Raw genomic sequence first — 19154 nt, 5'->3', positions numbered from 1 at the left:
GCATTTTTCAATAAAATTAACCAAAAAGTGATGTCAAATAGTTTTCATACATATAAGAGGAGTAAAATTGCTCAAGATGTGTTTCTATGAAAAAGTTATAGTATGAACCCTTTAAATCAGTAGGTACATGTGTACTTTTCCAGATAATTGCAAAAGAATCTATATGGCTTTAGTAAAAAAATAAAATTTCATCAACACTCATACTAGAAACCTGCCAACAATCTGGACGGAACTCACAGCTTTTCAAGAAACTTGATCTTGCTTTGAACTAAGGCAGCTCTGTTGGCATTGTAGCGGAATCTATCAATAAATACCTGCCAAAAGAAAAAGACAAAAAGTCTTTTAGTTTCTCTACAGGGTGTATCAAACAGTGTTGTAGTGCTTGACTCGTACTCATAATCTTCCTCGAGTACATAATTGTGTTGGGATTCAATCATACTTGTACTCATGAAAATGTACTCGTACTTGTACTCGTACCCACAAGAAAAAAGTACTTGTACTCGGACTTGTACTCATGACAAAGTACACATACTCCTCATATTCTTGCAAATATTCTCTTGCAAGAATTGAAACATTTTTATAAGAATTCAAAAAATGTCAAAATTGTTTATCCAGTTTTCTCCTATTTGGGAGGCTTCTGCATTTTGTTTAATGCCTAGTTTGGCAACAAACAGCCTTGAAAACGAGTGACACATTGAAATTGACTCCAACTTGTGGAAAATACTTGCACTTGTATTCATACTCAAGTACAATTTTTGGTACTTGTACTCGTACTTTTTGAAATTACTGACTTGTACTCGTATTCGTACTCATGACAACATACACGTACTCATACTCTTGACAAAGTACTCGTATTCATAGGAATGTACTCAACTAACACACTGGTATCAACACTGGTAACCCAAAAATGATGGATATGTATGTTAACATTATTAACTTGAACACTGTCAGTGTGGTTGCATCTGAAAGGGTGTTTGATTACTGTTTCCAATGTCAAACAATTTATTGCTCTCTTGGGTTGAAAAATAATGTTTGACTTGAACAATTTTTCTCTACGTACTTGTACATGAGCTCTAAGTTGCTGTTGTGCCTCAAACTCTTTCTGTTGGTTGGTCAGCTTCTCTGTTTTTGTCTTGAAGAAAACTTCGTAGTCCCCACGGTAGGAATCCAAAGTCTTTGAATGCAGGAACAGTATGTCCGTTGAGACCACGTTGAGGAAGTTCTTGTCGTGGGAGACTACCAGAAGAGTTGTGGGCCAGCCCTAGAAAAAGAAAATATATGAATTTTTTTTCGTAAGTGAAATGTATCTGTGGCAACTTTGCCGCATTCACGCACTTCAAGCTGTGAATTCTAAATATTGTGAGGCGTTCTGGTAAAATAAGACGGAATTGGGCACAAGCCGTACTGGAGAAAAATAACAAACAAAACATTTGTGTACTACAAATGTTTTAAAAGAAACAGTTCAAAAATCGTGGAATACAATTTTTTATAAGTAAAAACAATTGGCATCTGTTATATTCACGAATACAAAACTCGAAAATTTAAAGGCCTTTTTCTCAGTATTTTGCGTTCTTACATGTCGATAAATGCCAAACATGTTTGATTTCATCCGGTCGCCCAGTGTATTGGCAGATCGGTCCGATTTTTCAGCCCACACCTCTCCAATCTGTACTCTGATGGCCCGATGATCCGGTGAACCGGTAACATCAGAAATGTGCGCGGCGGGCTTAACAGCAAGTTCCGACGAAGCTTTTTCTTACCGTCCCTTGAAAACATCTGGGCAATTCCACGGTTACTCACGTTACATTTTTGATGTACTTTTGAGTTTCCTTGGGCTGTAATTACCTTACTGAAAAGGTTTAATAACTGTTATCCCCATGGTAGATAGAGTAGACCTAGACCTATCTAAGCACCAAAGATGACATCCAGAAAAATGTGTTATGTATGATATATAAGACGCACAAAATCTGTTACTCATGTTACATTTTCCTAACGTGAGTAACCGATTTTGTGCGTCTTGTTTGTCATACATAACACATTTTTCGGGATGTCATCTTTGGTGCTTAGGTAGGTCTAGGTCTACTCTATCTACCATGGGGATAACAGTTATTAAACCTTTTCAGTAAGGTAATTACAGCCCAAGAAAACTCAAAAGTACATCAAAAATGTAACGTGAGTAACCGTGGAATTGCCCATCTGATTATTGACTGCTTTAATACACATGTAATACAACATTAGTCACAGGGAAAACAATCTTTGTTACCTACAAATATCTAGACAAACCTGTAAGTAACTCTCAAGCCACAGTATGGCTTTGATGTCTAACATGTTGGTAGGCTCGTCAAGTAGCAGTAGATCAGGCTTGGAAAATAGCGCCCTCGCTAGGGCAAGACGCATCCGCCAACCGCCAGAAAACTCCCTGAAATTTATGCAAAGTGAAGTTCATATAATGACGCTCATGGAATGTAAAAAAAAACTTGGTGGTAATTGATGTATGAAGTGAGGAAAAACACGTAAAACTCCTTACCTTGTTTTCATTCTTTGCATGGTGGGTGAGAATCCCAAACCTGCAAGGATCATGGCTGCCCTGTAATTTGGAGGAAAAAATTACAAATAAAAATATTACTGTTTATATCTGAAATATATAAACCAAGTGAGAATTTCGATACACTTTATGATGTTCTTGACCTTGTACAGGAATTCTCCTGATAACTTATTTATTTCCCTTAAAGCCATTTCTCCCTGTGGAAATGGCTTTAAGGGAAATAAATAAGTTATCAAGTGAGAATTACTTTCAGATTAAGGATTTATTTACATACTCTGTTCAAAAGATTAAGTTTAGTGCCTCTGGCTTGAGTTTAAGCAGTAAGTACTTTCAATCCCACTTTTCTTTGTCTTTTGATTACTGACAGTGATCTAATCTGATGATACATTATAAAAATATACACCCGGAGCAATAACTAACTATTGACTATCAACAGGGGAAATAGTTGAACATATTACCCTTTGCTAAATCCAAACTGTTCTTTTGGATACCTGTATGACTACATGTATATACAGAAACCCATTCATCAATGATTGTTTTTATTTCATAATATTTTCATGAAATGCATTTTGAATTTTTGAAGGCATATTGGGGCAAAAGTGAAATACACTACCTTGAAAAATATAAAAAACTATGTGCCACCAATTCTGGCAAACGTGGTTGGCAAGTAGTGAAGATATTTATTGGACAGAAGGTCAACGGTTTGAGTCCAATCCAAGTGGACTCCAGTTTGTTTTTCTAATAGGCCCTCAGAAGGCACTGGACAATGCAAACGAATTTAGCTGGTAAAGAGTAGAACCAACTATTATGACCCAGTGCAATAGTTAAACTATTGCATGGTTAAGAAGTGTATAGTTTGTACATACCGTGCAGGTGCCTTGTCAGCTTCAATCTCCTCTAGATGGACATAAACCTCAGCTAGTCTACTACTTGTAGCCGGATCTGATCCCCCAGGACTAGTACAAAATACATAAGAAACAAATCAAATGTAATCCTACAATACTGAAGAGTATCTCGCGGTTTCCCATTCTGCCAATGTCTTTGTCCAAGGGGCAAGTCAGTTGGTACAGCACCAGAACGACAATCTAGAGGGTCGCAGGTTCAAACCCCACTCCAATGAGTTTCTTACTTCAACTTAAAAATTATTATAATGCACCTAGTCAGTTTCCCATTGTGGCGAATTAGCCAGCTTGCCCTGGTGTCCTGCCACAAAGTCGTTACAATGGCATTAAAACTTGACTGACTGTCACTTGTGACTTAGACTGGTTCTAGACTGGTGAAGAGAGCGGGGCAGTGATATCGTATAGACCGCTTGCAGACGCGATCGATAATTGACGCGCGAAGGTGCACGACGCCATGTTATGGGACAAAATGTGCATGGATAGATATACACCTGTCCCACAACATGGCGTCGCGCGCCTTCGCGCGTCGATTATCGAACGCATCTGCAAGCGTTCTATAGGTTTAACCCATATCACCAATGAATGGGCAGAATCCAGCCCAATGTGCAAAACAGGTGCATGAAAAGACCACTTTTACTGGGTTTGCTTCGTCTTGATGTTGTTATATTTTCTAGATCATGGTTCTTCTCATTCTAACCTTGTGGCATTGAGTCTTTCGACAAGTTGCCTCTCCTCAGCCACCAATCGCTCTCTCGTCTCGTCACTCTGTAGTACGCTGTCCGTGGCTATCGTGTCGTCACCGATGACCTCTTGCTCCACATGGAGAATGCTGATGTGGGATGGAATGCGCAGCTCTCCGCTGAAGGAAACAACATCATCAAACAAAAATGAAGAATATTTAGAGTAGTGGTTCTCAAGGCTGTCGATTTTATTAGCCATTAAGTATGCCGATTGTGTTTACAACACTTAAAGGTATAGTCCATCATTTGTAATTTGTGCATTTTGTTCGTTTGAAGCAACAAACGTGCTCAAAATCTAAAGAAGGGTATTGAACAACTAACGTGATGAAGTTTCAGCTCAGCTTCAGCTGTATTTTTCGAGAAAAACAGCATTCTAGGATCTCGATTTCAAATCGAAAGTTGCTGAATCATGTTTTGGATTGCGCCTGAATTCAGCGTCCGTGACACGTTCTCAATGAGCCGATTGGAACTACGCGATGTCGCCCACTGATCCGACGAATTATAGCAACTGCGCGCGCGTGTGCGTCGTGCTAATGCTTGCGCACGCTTCGCTGCAAAACAAAACAAACTACTAATTTAAATTTCCTACGGTGCGTCTTAAGAAGCACCGTTGGAAAGGCCTTCTTTTGTTGATTTCTTCAAAATGACAGCTGGCCAGAGAGAATAATTTCACAGGGAGTTTAGTTCCCTTACTATCTTTCAACCAAGTATGTTTTTCAACAAGAATTACGCCAGTTACTTTTTGAATAGCTGCAAATGATGGACTCCAGCTTTAACAAAACTTTGCAGAGTTTTTTTTTAAAAGAACCATTCACTGTAGTGGTCTATCAATGTTGTATTTTTATAACAAGGGAATATCTGTTTGGCTGCTCAATCCATTGACTGTAGTTTTAAAAAAAAAGAATATTGACCTTAAGCATGGCAGCCATCTTTGACAGGGAACATTTTGTATTTCCATTCAGTAATAATGAAATGTTAAATAAAAAAGTCAAGCTTAGGCCAAAAAAAACCAACTCCGGTTTCTGGTATGGAGCTTGCCCAAAAAGTGGTGCGGCGACGCGGCTTTTTTTTTTTTTTTACCTGATTTTTTTTGCTTCAAATGTCGGCTGATGACTGCAAATGGTACCCGACTAAACTTATATATGGGAGTCCAGAGAGGCCACATAAAGCTCATTCTCGACCATAACCCAATCTAAAAACACGTTAAAATTGTGCAGCAGTAGGATTCCAGTCGAACCAGTGAGTTTGGCGGTTTTGAGACATCATCTTTCATTGAAAAAAAACTTTTTCATTTTGCCCGACGCGCATGGCCACGGCGACGCGCGCGCATACCAGAAACCGGAGACTTCTTTTTTTGGCCTTATCACTGTAGAATAACAGCACTGCCATCTAAGGAAAAGAAACTTTCAAATCTCGTTGTTACCTTGATATCATTTTGAGTAATGTACTCTTTCCGGCACCGTTTCTTCCAACAAATCCATATCTCCTTCCAAAGCTTAGTGTCAGGTCGGCTTCCTTCAAAAGGACCCTGGGTCAAGATTAGGTTAAGTTTCCATCAACATGTGACATGTAGGGAACTAGTATATCATTTCCCAGATGTGACGTTTCCATGTTTAAACGAAAAAGAAAATTCTAAATCCGTTTACAAATTTACACCGAAATATTAAAATGAAAATAAATGACAATAGGCCGAACTAGAAAATGACATGACTAGATCCAGCTGATAGGGACACAACAAAGATATCAATTTCTTAAATTGAAAAACAGAATCACTTCCATGGCTTGTGTTAATGACTTACTTGTCCCCAAATGCCAGATCAAAGTTCTCGATCCTGACATCCTTGGCCCGACTGTTTCCTGAATCATCCATCTTCTGGTCCTTCCTGTTGATTGCTTGGCTGGCCGTGGCTGTAATGGTGGACCTGTGACAATAGAGTTGAGTTTTGTGATGTCAGTGTTGAAAACAACAACTTCTGAATGTCCAGCACCCGATTTCACGAAGCGCTGCGACGCGTCGCAACTCGAGTTACGACGTGTAACACGTCGCAACTCGCGACGCGTCGTATCTTCCATTTCACGAAAGTTGCGATGTGTTGAACGCGTCGTAAGTTCCTTGACAACGGCTTAAAACACGTCGCAAGTTAAGACGTGTCTAGTGGTCGTCGCAAAATAAGAAGAGTCATTTCTAAGCCAGTTTTATGCCATAAACATTACATTAACGCGATTATAATACCGAGGCCATGTGTGTAAAGTTGTAAATAGAAAATTCATTGAATAGTTATGAATTAGACCGGAATATTAGAATTGAAATTTCAAAGTAGCTATACAGTCCAATGAGAGTTTGTTTTCCTTCAAAATTGCACGGCCGCCATTTTGTTTTACGTTTTAACAAATTTCGAGCTGAGATCCGACAACTCTTTGTTGAATATCAGATGAATATTTACTGTACGCTGACTAAATACATAAAACAGTCACCGAGTTGTGCTATAAATACACCTACGACGCGTCGCACTTACGACGTGTTTTGTGAAATGGATCGCAGGACGCGTCGTAGCTGCGAATCGCTGCGTTGCATCGTAAGTTACGAAGACTTTGATGAAATCGGGTGCTGGTAAAACAAAACCTGCCAAACTGTCAGCACAAAAGGGCCACAAAATTCCCAAAAAGAAGATAAGTTACAAATATCAACTTTCCGTCACATTTAAACAAAAATCCTGACAAACCCACATGTACTGGTATATTCAATGATGCTCATTTTTGAAAATCTATATTTCCTGGGAACTTTGCTAAAGTGCTGAACTTAAAGTGGCAATATCACTCAAGTTCAGGTTACTGAAACAATTTAAATTACAGCGTGTCTCAAGGAAACTAAATCATTTTTTTTTTTTTATGATAGAGTGTTTCTTTAGTCTTGACAGGATTTTTGTTCTGTGTGATTCGGACCTTTTGTTTATAAGTTACGGCAAAGCTTGCAAAGACTGTCAAAATCTGTTTGGGCCACTTTTCAGATTATCTGATATCTAATGAAAGGTATTCACACGCCTTCTTGGTACACGTATGTGAATGCTTTTGATTAGATACCAGATAATCTGAAACGTAGCCCAACTTGGAATTCAAGTCCTTTCATTCAATTAGCTGTATCTCTGGACTAGGGTGTCCAAATGAGATGGGATAAAAACCATTGTGTAGAGTATTTACTATACCTTCAGACTCTATAGATAAGTTTTGCAAAAAGAGTGCTAATGTTTCTAATATTTATAGATTGACTGCTACATTTTGATTGTCACATGCTGTACATGTAAGAAACAGTCCTCTTAAGAAATACTCACCCAGCTGGCTTGACGGCATTTTTGTCTTTCTGGGCTCTCTGCTCCTGTTTAGCTTTTATCTTGGCATCTGCCTTCTCTAACTTCTTCTTATCAACAAGCTGAAGAAATTAGATAAAAGAGAGAAAATAAATCTCTGCAGGCTTCACTGCGTATATTCAGTTTGTGAGAAAAATGTACCGTCTAAAACTGTGTAGTATGCTTGATTCTTGTACTCACCATGGAATTAGCTTTCTTCATCATCCAAATTGATGAATCATCTTTCCCGTTCTTGGCCTCTGTAAATAAAGATTTTCAAGATATTAAGTTACAATCAACTTTCATCGAGCTACATGACAAAATGTATTTACATGTTGGTAATTAAACACCTCTTCTGGGACAGGTTATCTGTTCCTATTGGTTGAGAGCCCTTCATGCATGCCGGTGGCCTTACATTGCTGCTTAAACACCTGTTTCTGTTTTTCTAGGTTATGTCTTTGTGTGTCTGATTGTTGTCCATTTTGCCCTTTGTCACTGTCTCTGTTTGTTTTTTGGTCGTGTCCACTTTTCTGTCGATAGCTTAGGGTACAAAAGCATGACACTTCACCTTATACGCAATGTTGTCGTTAATTTGTTTTAACCCTGCTATGCCCAGTGCAGTTGGCAGAGAATTATCAGACCTTTCAAAACATTTTAAATTTGCCTGACTAAAAGGGTTTTGAAAGGTGAAATAGTGCTGGAACTTTGAAACTTTTCGAAAGGTTTCGGAAGGTGAAGCAACTCTGTGGGCAAATTGAGTAAGTTGCCTTTCAATACCTTTCGAAAGGAATTGAAAGGTGCGGTAGTGCAGTAACAATAAATTCTGGAGGATTTTAAAAGGTCCTGCATTTTTTGTCCTCCAATTTGCCAGAACCCAGATTTTGAGGTGTTTTGAATGGTCAATGATATTGATCCATGTACATTAGTATACACCATTACATAATTCAGTGCATTTTGCTCTGTACAATACATGTAAGTTTACACGGCATTGTAACATTTTATTGTGTGGAACTATATGATGGCCACATTGAAGTAAATGTTTCTACTACTACTGTCAGTGATATTTAAAACCAGTCTTAAGACGCTGCACTCTGCGTTGCAACCAGGCGCTTGAGAGGCACTGATATGTCAAGATCACCATATAAAGAGAATTAGGCCAAGTTCGGGCAAGGACCATTAGCCGACTAGTGGTTGATTTGTGACGTACCTTACGCCTGCGCACTAATAGCAAAGTGCGAACGTCTCTAGTCGAACGCTGGTCAAAATGTCATTGCAAAACGTCTGGATCCTGGCTCCCTGCTGTATGTTACGAATGTGCGCGGCTATTGGTTACTAGCGATGCAACCAGCCCAAGTAGGTTGGTTCCAAATAGTCGACTAGCGTAGTTAACCATCGTCGACTAGACAGAGTTCGGGCAAGCGTTAGTCGACCAATGGTTAACTATAGTCCTTGTGCGAACTTGCCATTATATGTTGAGCAAACCATGTGCACGACGCGCACCTCATGTGTCAGAAACATTGTCAAAATTTCGTCAACTTTTTAAAAGTTTTTGACCAAAAAGGTATTTATGAACGGGAATAATAGTGTGGCGGAGCAGTTTTACAATTTTCAAAATACACCAAACAAATTGTCCACTGATTGAATTTTGTCATTCTTCTATGATACCTTCTTCAACTTTGGCGCCAATGTGGACAGGTGCGTCCAGAAGGACCATGTTGGATGTGCTGTATGTACTGGATGAATTGGATCCTTGGTCATTCCTAAAAATAAATAAGATTACTTTGTTAAATGTTAAAGCTGTAGTCCATCATTTGCAGCTATCCAAAAATTGACTGACGTAATTATTGTTGAAAAACATACTTAGCTGAAAGATAGTAAGGGTACTAAACTCTCTGTGAAATTATTCTTTCTGGCACCCTGTCATTTTGAAGAAATCAACGAAAGAAGGCCTTTCCAACGGTGCTTCTTAAGACGCACCGTTGGAAATTTCCGTTAGTAGTTCGTTTTTTTTATTCAGCGAAGCACACGCAAGAGTTGACACAACGCACACGCACGCGCGCCATCTATGATTCGTCGGATCAGTGCGCGACATCGCGTAGCTGCATTCGGCTCAGTAAGAACGTGTCTCGGATGCTGAATTCAGGCCCAATTCAAAACATGATTCAGCAGCTTTTGATTTGAAATCGAGATCCTAGAATGCTGTTTTTCTCGAAATATACAGCTGAAGCTGAGCTGAAAGTTCATAAGGTTAGTTGTTCAGCACCCTTCTTCAGATTTTGAGTAGGTGTGTTGCTTCAAACGAACAAAATGCAAAAATGACAAAAGATGGACTATACCTTTAACATCAGGCCCTATAACAATTCAATCTTTAACCTTAGGAATGACTTTGGCAATGTGCATTGGTATGTGGATTAGGCCCCCCAAAAATTGTTCTGCTTCCGATTACATAGCATTTGAAAATAGGGTAGGTACATAAATGTAGGTAGGTAGGGCAATTGGGTTTTTTTTTTTGGGGGGGGGGGATTTTTTTGTGTACGATCATATGGAGGTGTTTGAGTGTAGTCAATGGTAAAGGGTAATATTTAATGGTTTTCGGGGCTTTTTTCCTCATTTCTCCCCCCCCCCCCCCACCCTCCCCCACAAAAAAAAATCGGGTAGAGGCTGTCAAAATAGGGTAGGTAGGGGAACCGGAAGCAGAAGTATTGTTTTTTGGCCTTGTGTTACATGCTGTCCAATATCTAAATATTATTTATGTACGGCTGAGCATAAACAACACAAGGGACGGCCTATTAGACCTTGACACAGTGCATCCTCCGAAATCAGCCACACATTTTTGCCACATAGCCTCAATCCTGCAAAATCCTCCATTTTGCAAAGACGATTTGGAGGATTTGGGAAGGTTAGGGTTAAACATAGTGGACACTCCTCGAAACTGCTCACTTTTTGGAATATCTGAATTCAGTACATTCGGTATGGCCCTAAAGAACTCACACTTTAACAGCCTTCAGTAGCTTCCCGCACAACGACAGTATCTCCTCCTCCTCCTTGTCCCGTGCCACCTCATGTAAGACTCCGCCCACAGCCTCGTACACATCACTGGCATTGTTAAAGTCATCTGGATCTTCCAACACACCTGGAAAAAAAAAATGAATAAAAGTGACTCCAGTCTAGTCTTAAGCCTCATTTTGAAATTACTTGACTTCCCTCTCATGAGCAAAATACTGAAGAAATGTCTCCTTTAAAAATTGAATTGAGTCTGCAAACTTGGATAATGAAATACCGAGGACCTTTTCTTTGCCCAATGGAATTTGCTGGCTAAAGAGTGAGTCAAGTTGTCCTGATTTAAGTTTGGCATGTTTCAGAACACTCCAGGTCCCAGTCTGCTTCAATACCTGAAGTTCTGGGAACTCAGTCTTTATAGCTCCATGGTCATATTGTTGATGTACCCTAACTTGGCGCGGCCCCCAACGTGGCGCACTTTGATTTTTCGCTTGTAGCGCCTAGCTAGAGCAAAAGTTTTAACTGAAATTTCACAGGAAGCGAAATTTCTTCAAGTTCTAAACACTCCCGTTCATAAATCGCGACTTTATCTACCTGTTACAAAGTAAGAAGAAAAATTCATTTTGGCGTGATTTTCTGATTTTATTTTGAAGTGCAAAGTGAACCCTTTGAAAATGCCCCGAAAAATAAGGGAAAAAAATTCTGACAAACTTCTGGTTGGGTACGTGTACATGTAAGTAGAGATAATAATGGTTAATCACAATCTATCAACTTTACAGGAATTCTTAAATGTTAATTTGGAATTTTCCGAGATTTATTCAAGTGCACCACGTTAGGGAACACTCCGCCAATTTGTGTCCAATTTCCGGATGCCACCTTTTTTTAATTTCGAATTTTATTTCATGAAACCGAAATTGTTCACAGGCATGACAGAGGTTAAATAGCGAGCATTAATAAGGTCAAAGTACCAGTATTTCACGGAATGAATTTTAGATTTGTCACCAAAGAGGTTTGGCAACACTACACGAGGAAAGTCGGGTAAGCTTTGAAGTGCGCCACGTTAGGGAACACCACCATATATACAGTACTGACAGTCCCAAATTTTCGGACTAGGAATTTCTTAGGCAAGAATGTTGCAACCTGACGCCACTTTTGTCTTTATACATTTTGTATCTTCTCAATAAACATGATAAAGGTAAGTCAGTGCAAAAATGTTGAAAAGACATGAATCTGGGACTGAGAAACATTTCCAATTTTGTTATGAAATTGGCTCTCCATAGACTTTGTACACAACCGCTAAAGTGGCGTCTGGGGATTTTCATTCTTTCCATTTCTCAACCCCATGTACCCGTAGATTACCCCTAGAACTATGGTGCTCCACGGTGATCCGCTATGCCGAGCACCATACTTCTAGCAGTACCTGCAGATAAGGACACATACATGTAGACGTGAAATTTGCATCTTCGACGAGGTCTAACTATTATGTTTTTGCCCTGTTTTGAGAATTTCATATCTTGCCATTCCTGGACTCCTTCCATATATTGTGTGCGTATGCCGTAATATTTAATTTAACCCTAACCGCCCTGAATCTTTCAAAATCCTCTTTGCCAAAGTGGAGGAATTTGGAGGAACTTTGTCAAGGTCTTGGGCCAGACCTTGTGTTGCTTTTGCTCAGCAATGCGTAAATATAGGCCTGGACTATGCTTGAAATCCTCTCCAGGATGTCACTGGCCAAGCCTCAACATATTGACAGACACTGCCGCAGGATTTTGCAGGATTCAGGCAGTGGTCACCCCTCCATGGACCATATTCAAGAAATAATGGAGGAATTTGCAGGACTGAGGCTATAGGCCTACTGTGATACAACATGATATCATGACATGGCAACCTCCCACCCCACTAAAAAAAAAAAAAGTATCTTGACGATCTACAGGCATCCTACTTGAAAAAAAATTCATATTCACTTCAGCAAGAAGTCAAATCTCAACTTTTCAAACAGATTCAACATGTTCACTGCAGGATAATAAACAGCTGGGGGAAAAAACAGCATTAAAACATGAATGAGTACATCTCGTGTAAAAGTTATAAAGCAACAGGAAATTTTGCCAAGATCGAGTAAGGTAAAGAAATTAGGTTTATATCCTTGAACCTAATGTACATGTACATCAAAAAAACATGTTTACATTACCGGTAATGATTCATGTACATGTACCGGTTTAAACATGGTGAATGATGACAGTGCATGAAACAACATTTCCTGTGCGTGGGGTTGGGGAATCTACATGTAATATAAGACAAGTGAAAAGCACTAATCATCCTTGTTCAGCTTTAACACTGCCAGATTAGCATCTGGTTGCATACATGTACAATAAACACCAGATATCGTCCAAACTCTTATCAAGATACTTCAGTTTCAGTCTTCAAACTGCTAATTGATAGGATATCTGCAAAAGTAAGTACATGAAGTAGGCCTAAGCCTTTTATTTTTGTTTTGAAAACTAGTTTTAGAAAAGGGAAAAAAACTGCCACTAGTACAAATTTGTCCCTTTGTATCAATCATTTTATCATACCGGTAGTTATTTTTCCTCAAAAACACTGATTTAAAAAAAAGTTGGAGCCAAATTATCCCCAAGTCATCAGTAGGTGTGCTTTCACATCACTATTTTCTCTACAATGTTTATATTGGTCTAGAAAACATCAATCAGATTATTTGAATTTAGCTTCAGTTCAATTTGTTGTTTGCGGTGCTGTGTTGTACACTTTAATACTCAGTACTCGTACTTGAGAACCGGTGACTGCTCTGTGTTCCAACACCCCCATGTTCCCAAACCCCTATGTTCCGAAACCCCTACGTTCCAACTACTCAACCTACAGTATGTTCCAACACCCCTATCATGCCTATGTTCCAACACCCCTATGTTCCGAAATCCCTATGTTCCGACAACCCGCACATACATGTAAGATTGTGTTACTTCCGGTTAGGGTTAGGGTTAGGGTTAGGGATAGGAAAATACATGTGCAGTTAGGGTTAGGTATAGGAATATGTGCAGTCGGAACAAAGGGGTGTTGGACCATACAATGTAGGGGTGTTGGCACATAGAGGTGTCGGAACATACCGTAGGTGTGTAACCTGAGAACCAGTCAAGTACTTATATTGGATACGCATGCATAATGTATACATGTACATGTACATGTACTTGCACTTGGCTTTCTAAATATTCTGACTCGAGTTCATCGTACTCATGTTGGTATGTGTTGGTCTCTGCACAGAGTGCAGAACCAGGACTACTACACAGGCCCAAGTTCGTGCAGGAACACTTTAATGCTTGTGGTGTAGTGTGCATTTTGTAGGTGGTACCGTACATGTTCTAATTCTGTGTACATGAACCAGCCCATATTTCAAGTGCTATCAATTGGATATATGAGGTCAGTTTCATCCATTTATAAATTAACCCTAACTCCCCAGCCTAATTTACAAAGGAACCATACCCATTCTGGCAAATTCCAACACCCACATGGGAAATTGTACACACCAACCCCAGTGTAAAAGACCATCTGTTTAGGGGAACTGTACCTATCCCAACAGATTTAAACACTAACCTACTGTTGGAGTTTGATTGGTTATGGGCAGTTAGGGTTAATGAAGTTAAGGTGTGTTACAACTGATAACGTACATGTACCGGTAGTAGCCAACAGATAATGTACATGTATCATCAACCGATAATGTCACACAAATTGACCGATACTGTATGTAACAGAAATTGACCGATAGTGTAGTAAAAATGTACTACACTATCAGTCGATTGTTGTTACATTATCGGTCTTAACCGATTGCTTAACAAATATTGACCTTATCCGTTGGTGATACATTATCCGTTGGTTACTACATTATAAGTTGTAACAAGGTGCAAGGAGCATAAACAGATGGTACAAAATTGCTTCAACAAGTAAAAAATTGATATTGCTGAATTGGAGGTTTCATTTGTCGCTCATTTGCTTGAGTATTTTGAAGTTTTTCACTCAAACACTTCATAAAGAACTGATACTCCTACCCATACTCATACATGTAGGTCCCAGTACCTGGTTTCGGATACCTATACTGTTGTCAATTTGTCAGAGTACTCAACATATTAGTACTCAGCAGAACCTACATCTGTCGGATGAAAGTTCAACTTCAACATTGATATTCTTTGTTTGTACTTGTAACTTCAGGTATGGCATCCAATGTGACAGTTCAATCCGTCTTGGGCAAGATCGGCCAGGATCATCTAGAATGCTCCATCTGCTCCAATCGTTACAAGCAGCCCAAACTTCTGGACTGTTTACACAGTTTTTGTCTGAAATGCCTCCAAGAGCTCAGACTACACCAAAATCCCGAGGGGCAACTTCACGGTAACTTTTGTTACATTTTTTTGACACGCACAAGAGAGTCTCACAACTTAATGCATTGGTTTCAACTGTCAGATTTAAAAAAATATTTAACACTGTAACATAGTCTGTTTTAGTCTAGGGGCTATACGTTGTTATGGTTTGATACGAGATGCAAGAGGGTTATTATCACGACCAACCAATATCACCCACGAACCGTCAATAACAATGTCTATGGAATCTCATAGCGGTTGTGTAATGCGCGCGCACTTGTTGGGCCAAATACATGTATATGCAGCGCGCATTCAAAACATTTCACATTAGTTCTGAACGAAACTCTTTATTTTCTTCCCGTAGCATACAAAATACCGGTATGCAGCAAAACTTTTGTGCAACTTCACTGGTCTGCTCTTTTGTGGGAGATGCAGTATGCGTGGGACTGAAAATGGACTGTAATTGCCTGCAGAAGTACATGTAGTGCATGCGCACTAGTTTCCCCCCATTTTTCGGGGGAGATTTTACAAGACTCCCTAGTCGTTGTTATTGACGGTTCGTGGGTGATATTGGTTGGTTGTGATAATGCCCTCTCGCGGCGGTGAGTTATCGCAGTGGCGGGTTATCGCGTATCAAAGCATAACAATGTCTAGCCCCTAGACTACATGTATGTACATGTAAGTTTGTTTCAACATATGAATACAAACTGGAAAAGTTTTTTTTGGGGGGGGGGGTCGGTAACAGTTTAAATTTTGGTAACTTTCCTAATATGAAAAGGACATCATATCATTTTTTGGAAGTCTTGGGTCGAAAGTCTCCTCATACTGGACATGCATTGATAAAAGTAACATACCATTTATTTTCTGGTAACCAACCTATTTATTAGTAGGGTGATAAAGGAAATCTCATTTCTGATTTGGGCCACATACCCTAAATTGGTAGCAACTTTATTTACGGTAACGTACATTGTTTTTGTACGTTAGTTTGTCCACCTATCTTTGGTACAAGTTTAAATATTTAAGAAACTAATAATCAATTAAAAAGACTATTTTGGCATAAAATATTAACCCTTTTGCCTTTCTTACTTGTAAACAACAACTCACAATAACACCATTTTCAATGTCAAAACAAGGTGCCAAAATACATGCACCAGTTGTTTGAAAAAAACAACAACACCATATCCAATCTCACTGTCACATCATCAAAAAGAAAGTTCATGTTGTCCCCTTTTATACCACATTTGGGGCTATGGTGCCTAATGTTTAAGATTTCATAAACGTTCAATTTTTCAGCCTGGCGAACGAGTACCAAACTTACGTGTCCTCTCTGCAGACGGGATACTATTCTGAAAGGAGACATTGCTGCCCTGCCTAATAACTTCACTTTGGGAGCCCTGGTTGAGGAATTCGCAATGCAGGAACAGCTGCTTGAAGGTCAAGGGTCTGAGATCAAATGTCAAAACTGTGATGAAGGAAATGAGGCTGTGTTAAGATGCATGAAATGCAACAGTTTTCTCTGTCAAGAGTGCAACAGGGCGCACGGACGAATGTCTGCCATGAAAACTCATGAAGTGACCACAATGGCCCAGCTCCGTTCGGGAGAGATCTCTTACAAGAGCAAACTGAAAGAAGAGGTTCCAAAATGCGGGCAGCATCCAGACCAGAATCTCAGTATCTACTGCAATTCGTGTTTGCAGCTGGTGTGCACAACCTGTTCTGTTTTAGACCATGCCAGGCACTCTCTCAGTGGACAGACGGAGGCCTTGCGCAAGTGCAAACAAGAAGTTACAGAGCTGACTACAAAAGCCGAACAGAAAAGAACAGAACTCAGCACCGCAACAAAGGAAGTTGAGAAGATTCGCAAAGCACTGGATAGCACATTTGCTGACACCACCAAGAAAATCAAACAAAAAGTTGAAGAGGGGACCACCAGGACGACAGAAGAGGGGCAGAAACTGAAGCAAGAGGCGGAGAAGATCTACAAAGACAGAGTCAAGACTTTGGACACCGCTCAAGCAACCAACAGCAAAGAAGCAAGCGACGCAGAGCTGAAGCTAGAACAGATGAAACAACTCATTGAACAAGCAAGCTGTCATGAGGTGCTAGATCTCAAGCAGAAACTGTTGCATAATCTCAGACAATTGACCGTGAAACAGCCACAGAGAGTGTCTGGCGATTTGTCTTTCATGGATTTCCAGGGTAGTGAAGTTACACAAGAAATAGGGAAGCTGTTCTTTGTGGATGAAAGGAAAACTACAGTGATGGCTCAAGCTGCAGAACCACCATGCGAAGTGACTTCACGTCCGGTGAGGTATTGGCAAATGAAGACAGAAAAACACAAATTCTGTAACAAGAACGGTATCAAGACATACTTCAGATCTGTCACTCAAGTAGCAGCATTCTCTGACAACGAAGTAGTCATTGTGGATGCCGAGTGCAAGCTCTTAATAAGCATGTCTCTGTCTCTCAAGTCACCCACATCTGCTGCAGTCTCCAGAGAACTTGAGATTGAAGATCTTCATAACCCTACATGCGTGGCGGTGAACAGGCATGACCAACTCATTGTTTTAGCAGTTCCATTCGTCAAGATTTTCAACAGGAAGTATAAATTACTGAGGCAATTCAAACCTGGTGATTGTAGAAAGCCAAACAGCAAACCAACATGTCTTGCAGTGGACAACAAAGATGTAATAGCTGTGGGTTATCAGAACAAGGAAGAGATAACCCTTCACCGGTGGGATGGAACCCTTGTCCGGATTCTGCCAGCCCCAGGCATAGGTCGCTATTTGACTATCTCAAAGGGCCGTTTCATTTACACCAACTACAAAAAGTTACAATCCGTTGACTACAATGGCACTGTGGTGTTTTCAAATGAAATACATGTACAAGCCAATGACAGTATCCCTAGTGATGCTGAAGGACTGTGTTGTGACAGCGATGGCAACATCTACGTTGCATTTTCTCTGTACAACAATGAAAAAGACGAAATTCATTTTTTCAGTCCTGATGGCAAGCACAGGGGACGTGTCATCAAGGGATGTAATTATGCAGATGGTATGGCAATCATTCCAAATGGCGATCTCGTAGTAGCTGCGGGAAGTTCAGTAAAGTTCTACCGCCGTAGAGAGGAATACGAATAATATCTTTAAACAGAGCAGCAATCTCACTTAGGCTTTGCCCATCATCAGAGTTTCCTGATGACGGGGCCGGGGCCGGCAGAGCATATACTGTCCGAAACGTTGTGTTTCAACCAGTTTCTCTCAGAAGCACACACAATCACAAAAGCTATTTCATTTTACATGGTGCAACAGCGTACTTTCTCCGATTGCTGATTTCACTGTGCAAACCTTAAAATGTAATCCCACTTTAGCCCAAACTCCCTAGCATGATTTACTAGGAACCATACCCATCCTGGCAAATTCCAACACCATTATGGGAAACTGCACGGTGTGCCAACCCAATGTAAAACACTGTCAGTTTAGGGGTAGGCCTACTGTACACATCCTAACAGATTCCAACTAAATATGCCGTTGAGGTTTGTTGGGTTGAGTTCTGTTAGGGTTAATACAGAAAACTAATCCTACTTTAATATGGATACTAAAATTCTCTGATTCGTCAAAACCAGTGTTTTTTTGGTAAATCACTATGTAGCCTTCAACAAACAGCATATAGGCCAGTAAACAGGCCCTGTTAAAAAAAATGCTATACACACGTTAAATGCAGACACATTGTGATTATTATTTTTTATACAACACCTGAATAAATCCCCGTCATCTGATTGGTGGATCGTTGATCACGTCATTGAATTATTTATACCAACGCACGGCGCGTGCGTGGCGTGCAGGGCACAGTGCAATGGAAGTTCTATTGCACTGTGAATGGAAGTTCTATTGCACTGTGTCACTGCTGCTGGTGGTGGCACTGTTTTAAATCGAGATAAATTGAATGTGATTGTTCTCAACCTGTTGAACAGTTTGCATTAATAATTATAAATATGATGAACTTGTCGAACTTTTAAACAGTTTTTAACCTGAATAAATTGGCTATTAGAAGTCAACCAATCAGATGACAAGGATTTATTCAGGTGTTATATAAAACAAATAATGAATGTTTCACGTTCGTGCAATGGAAAGAATAATTTCATTTGGTGACAGATGAAATCGCCTCGTGGAATGGACATTTCATCTGTCACCTCATGAAATTATTCTTACCATTGCACTCACAAACATTCATTATTTGTATAATGACCACTCTGAAAGTTC

The 19154-nt window shown here is 39.9% G+C and overlaps 2 protein-coding genes across 2 annotated transcripts in view; one reads left to right on the top strand and one right to left on the bottom strand.

Annotated features, from left to right (window-relative positions):
- Positions 1–19154, bottom strand: part of LOC119731950 (ATP-binding cassette sub-family F member 3-like) — a 28795-nt gene that overhangs the window by 6086 nt on the left and 3555 nt on the right. Inside the window, exons 2-13 of the mRNA XM_038205275.1 lie at positions 10523–10664; positions 9197–9291; positions 7733–7791; positions 7517–7614; positions 5987–6109; positions 5611–5715; positions 4145–4306; positions 3412–3501; positions 2528–2587; positions 2284–2419; positions 1061–1261; positions 238–314 (exon numbers count right to left, since the gene is read on the bottom strand). Of these exons, the coding sequence (XP_038061203.1) occupies positions 238–314; positions 1061–1261; positions 2284–2419; positions 2528–2587; positions 3412–3501; positions 4145–4306; positions 5611–5715; positions 5987–6109; positions 7517–7614; positions 7733–7791; positions 9197–9291; positions 10523–10664 (1348 nt within the window). The remainder of the gene's footprint in view (positions 1–237; positions 315–1060; positions 1262–2283; positions 2420–2527; positions 2588–3411; positions 3502–4144; positions 4307–5610; positions 5716–5986; positions 6110–7516; positions 7615–7732; positions 7792–9196; positions 9292–10522; positions 10665–19154) is intronic.
- Positions 14573–18315, top strand: LOC119731953 (protein PML-like). The gene is made up of 2 exons (XM_038205277.1): positions 14573–14912; positions 16199–18315. Exons 1-2 carry the CDS (start codon positions 14746–14748, stop codon positions 18030–18032), a joined length of 2001 nt encoding a protein of 666 aa, XP_038061205.1. The 5' UTR covers positions 14573–14745; the 3' UTR covers positions 18033–18315.

Source organism: Patiria miniata, unplaced genomic scaffold (genome assembly GCF_015706575.1).
Source record: "Patiria miniata isolate m_02_andy unplaced genomic scaffold, ASM1570657v1 HiC_scaffold_24, whole genome shotgun sequence".
NCBI classification, from domain to species: domain Eukaryota; kingdom Metazoa; phylum Echinodermata; class Asteroidea; order Valvatida; family Asterinidae; genus Patiria; species Patiria miniata.
The sequence above is the reverse complement of the archived record's forward strand: the minus strand, read 5'-3'. Positions and strand labels throughout refer to the sequence as shown.

Excerpts from the sequence above, each read along its gene's own strand:
- LOC119731953 (XM_038205277.1), top strand. The coding sequence starts at position 14,746 with ATGGCATCCAATGTGACAGTTCAATCCGTCTTGGGCAAGATCGGCCAG. Across the intron at positions 14,913-16,198 it reads CTACACCAAAATCCCGAGGG|TACCAAACTTACGTGTCCTC; the intron begins GCAACTTCACGG and ends CTGGCGAACGAG.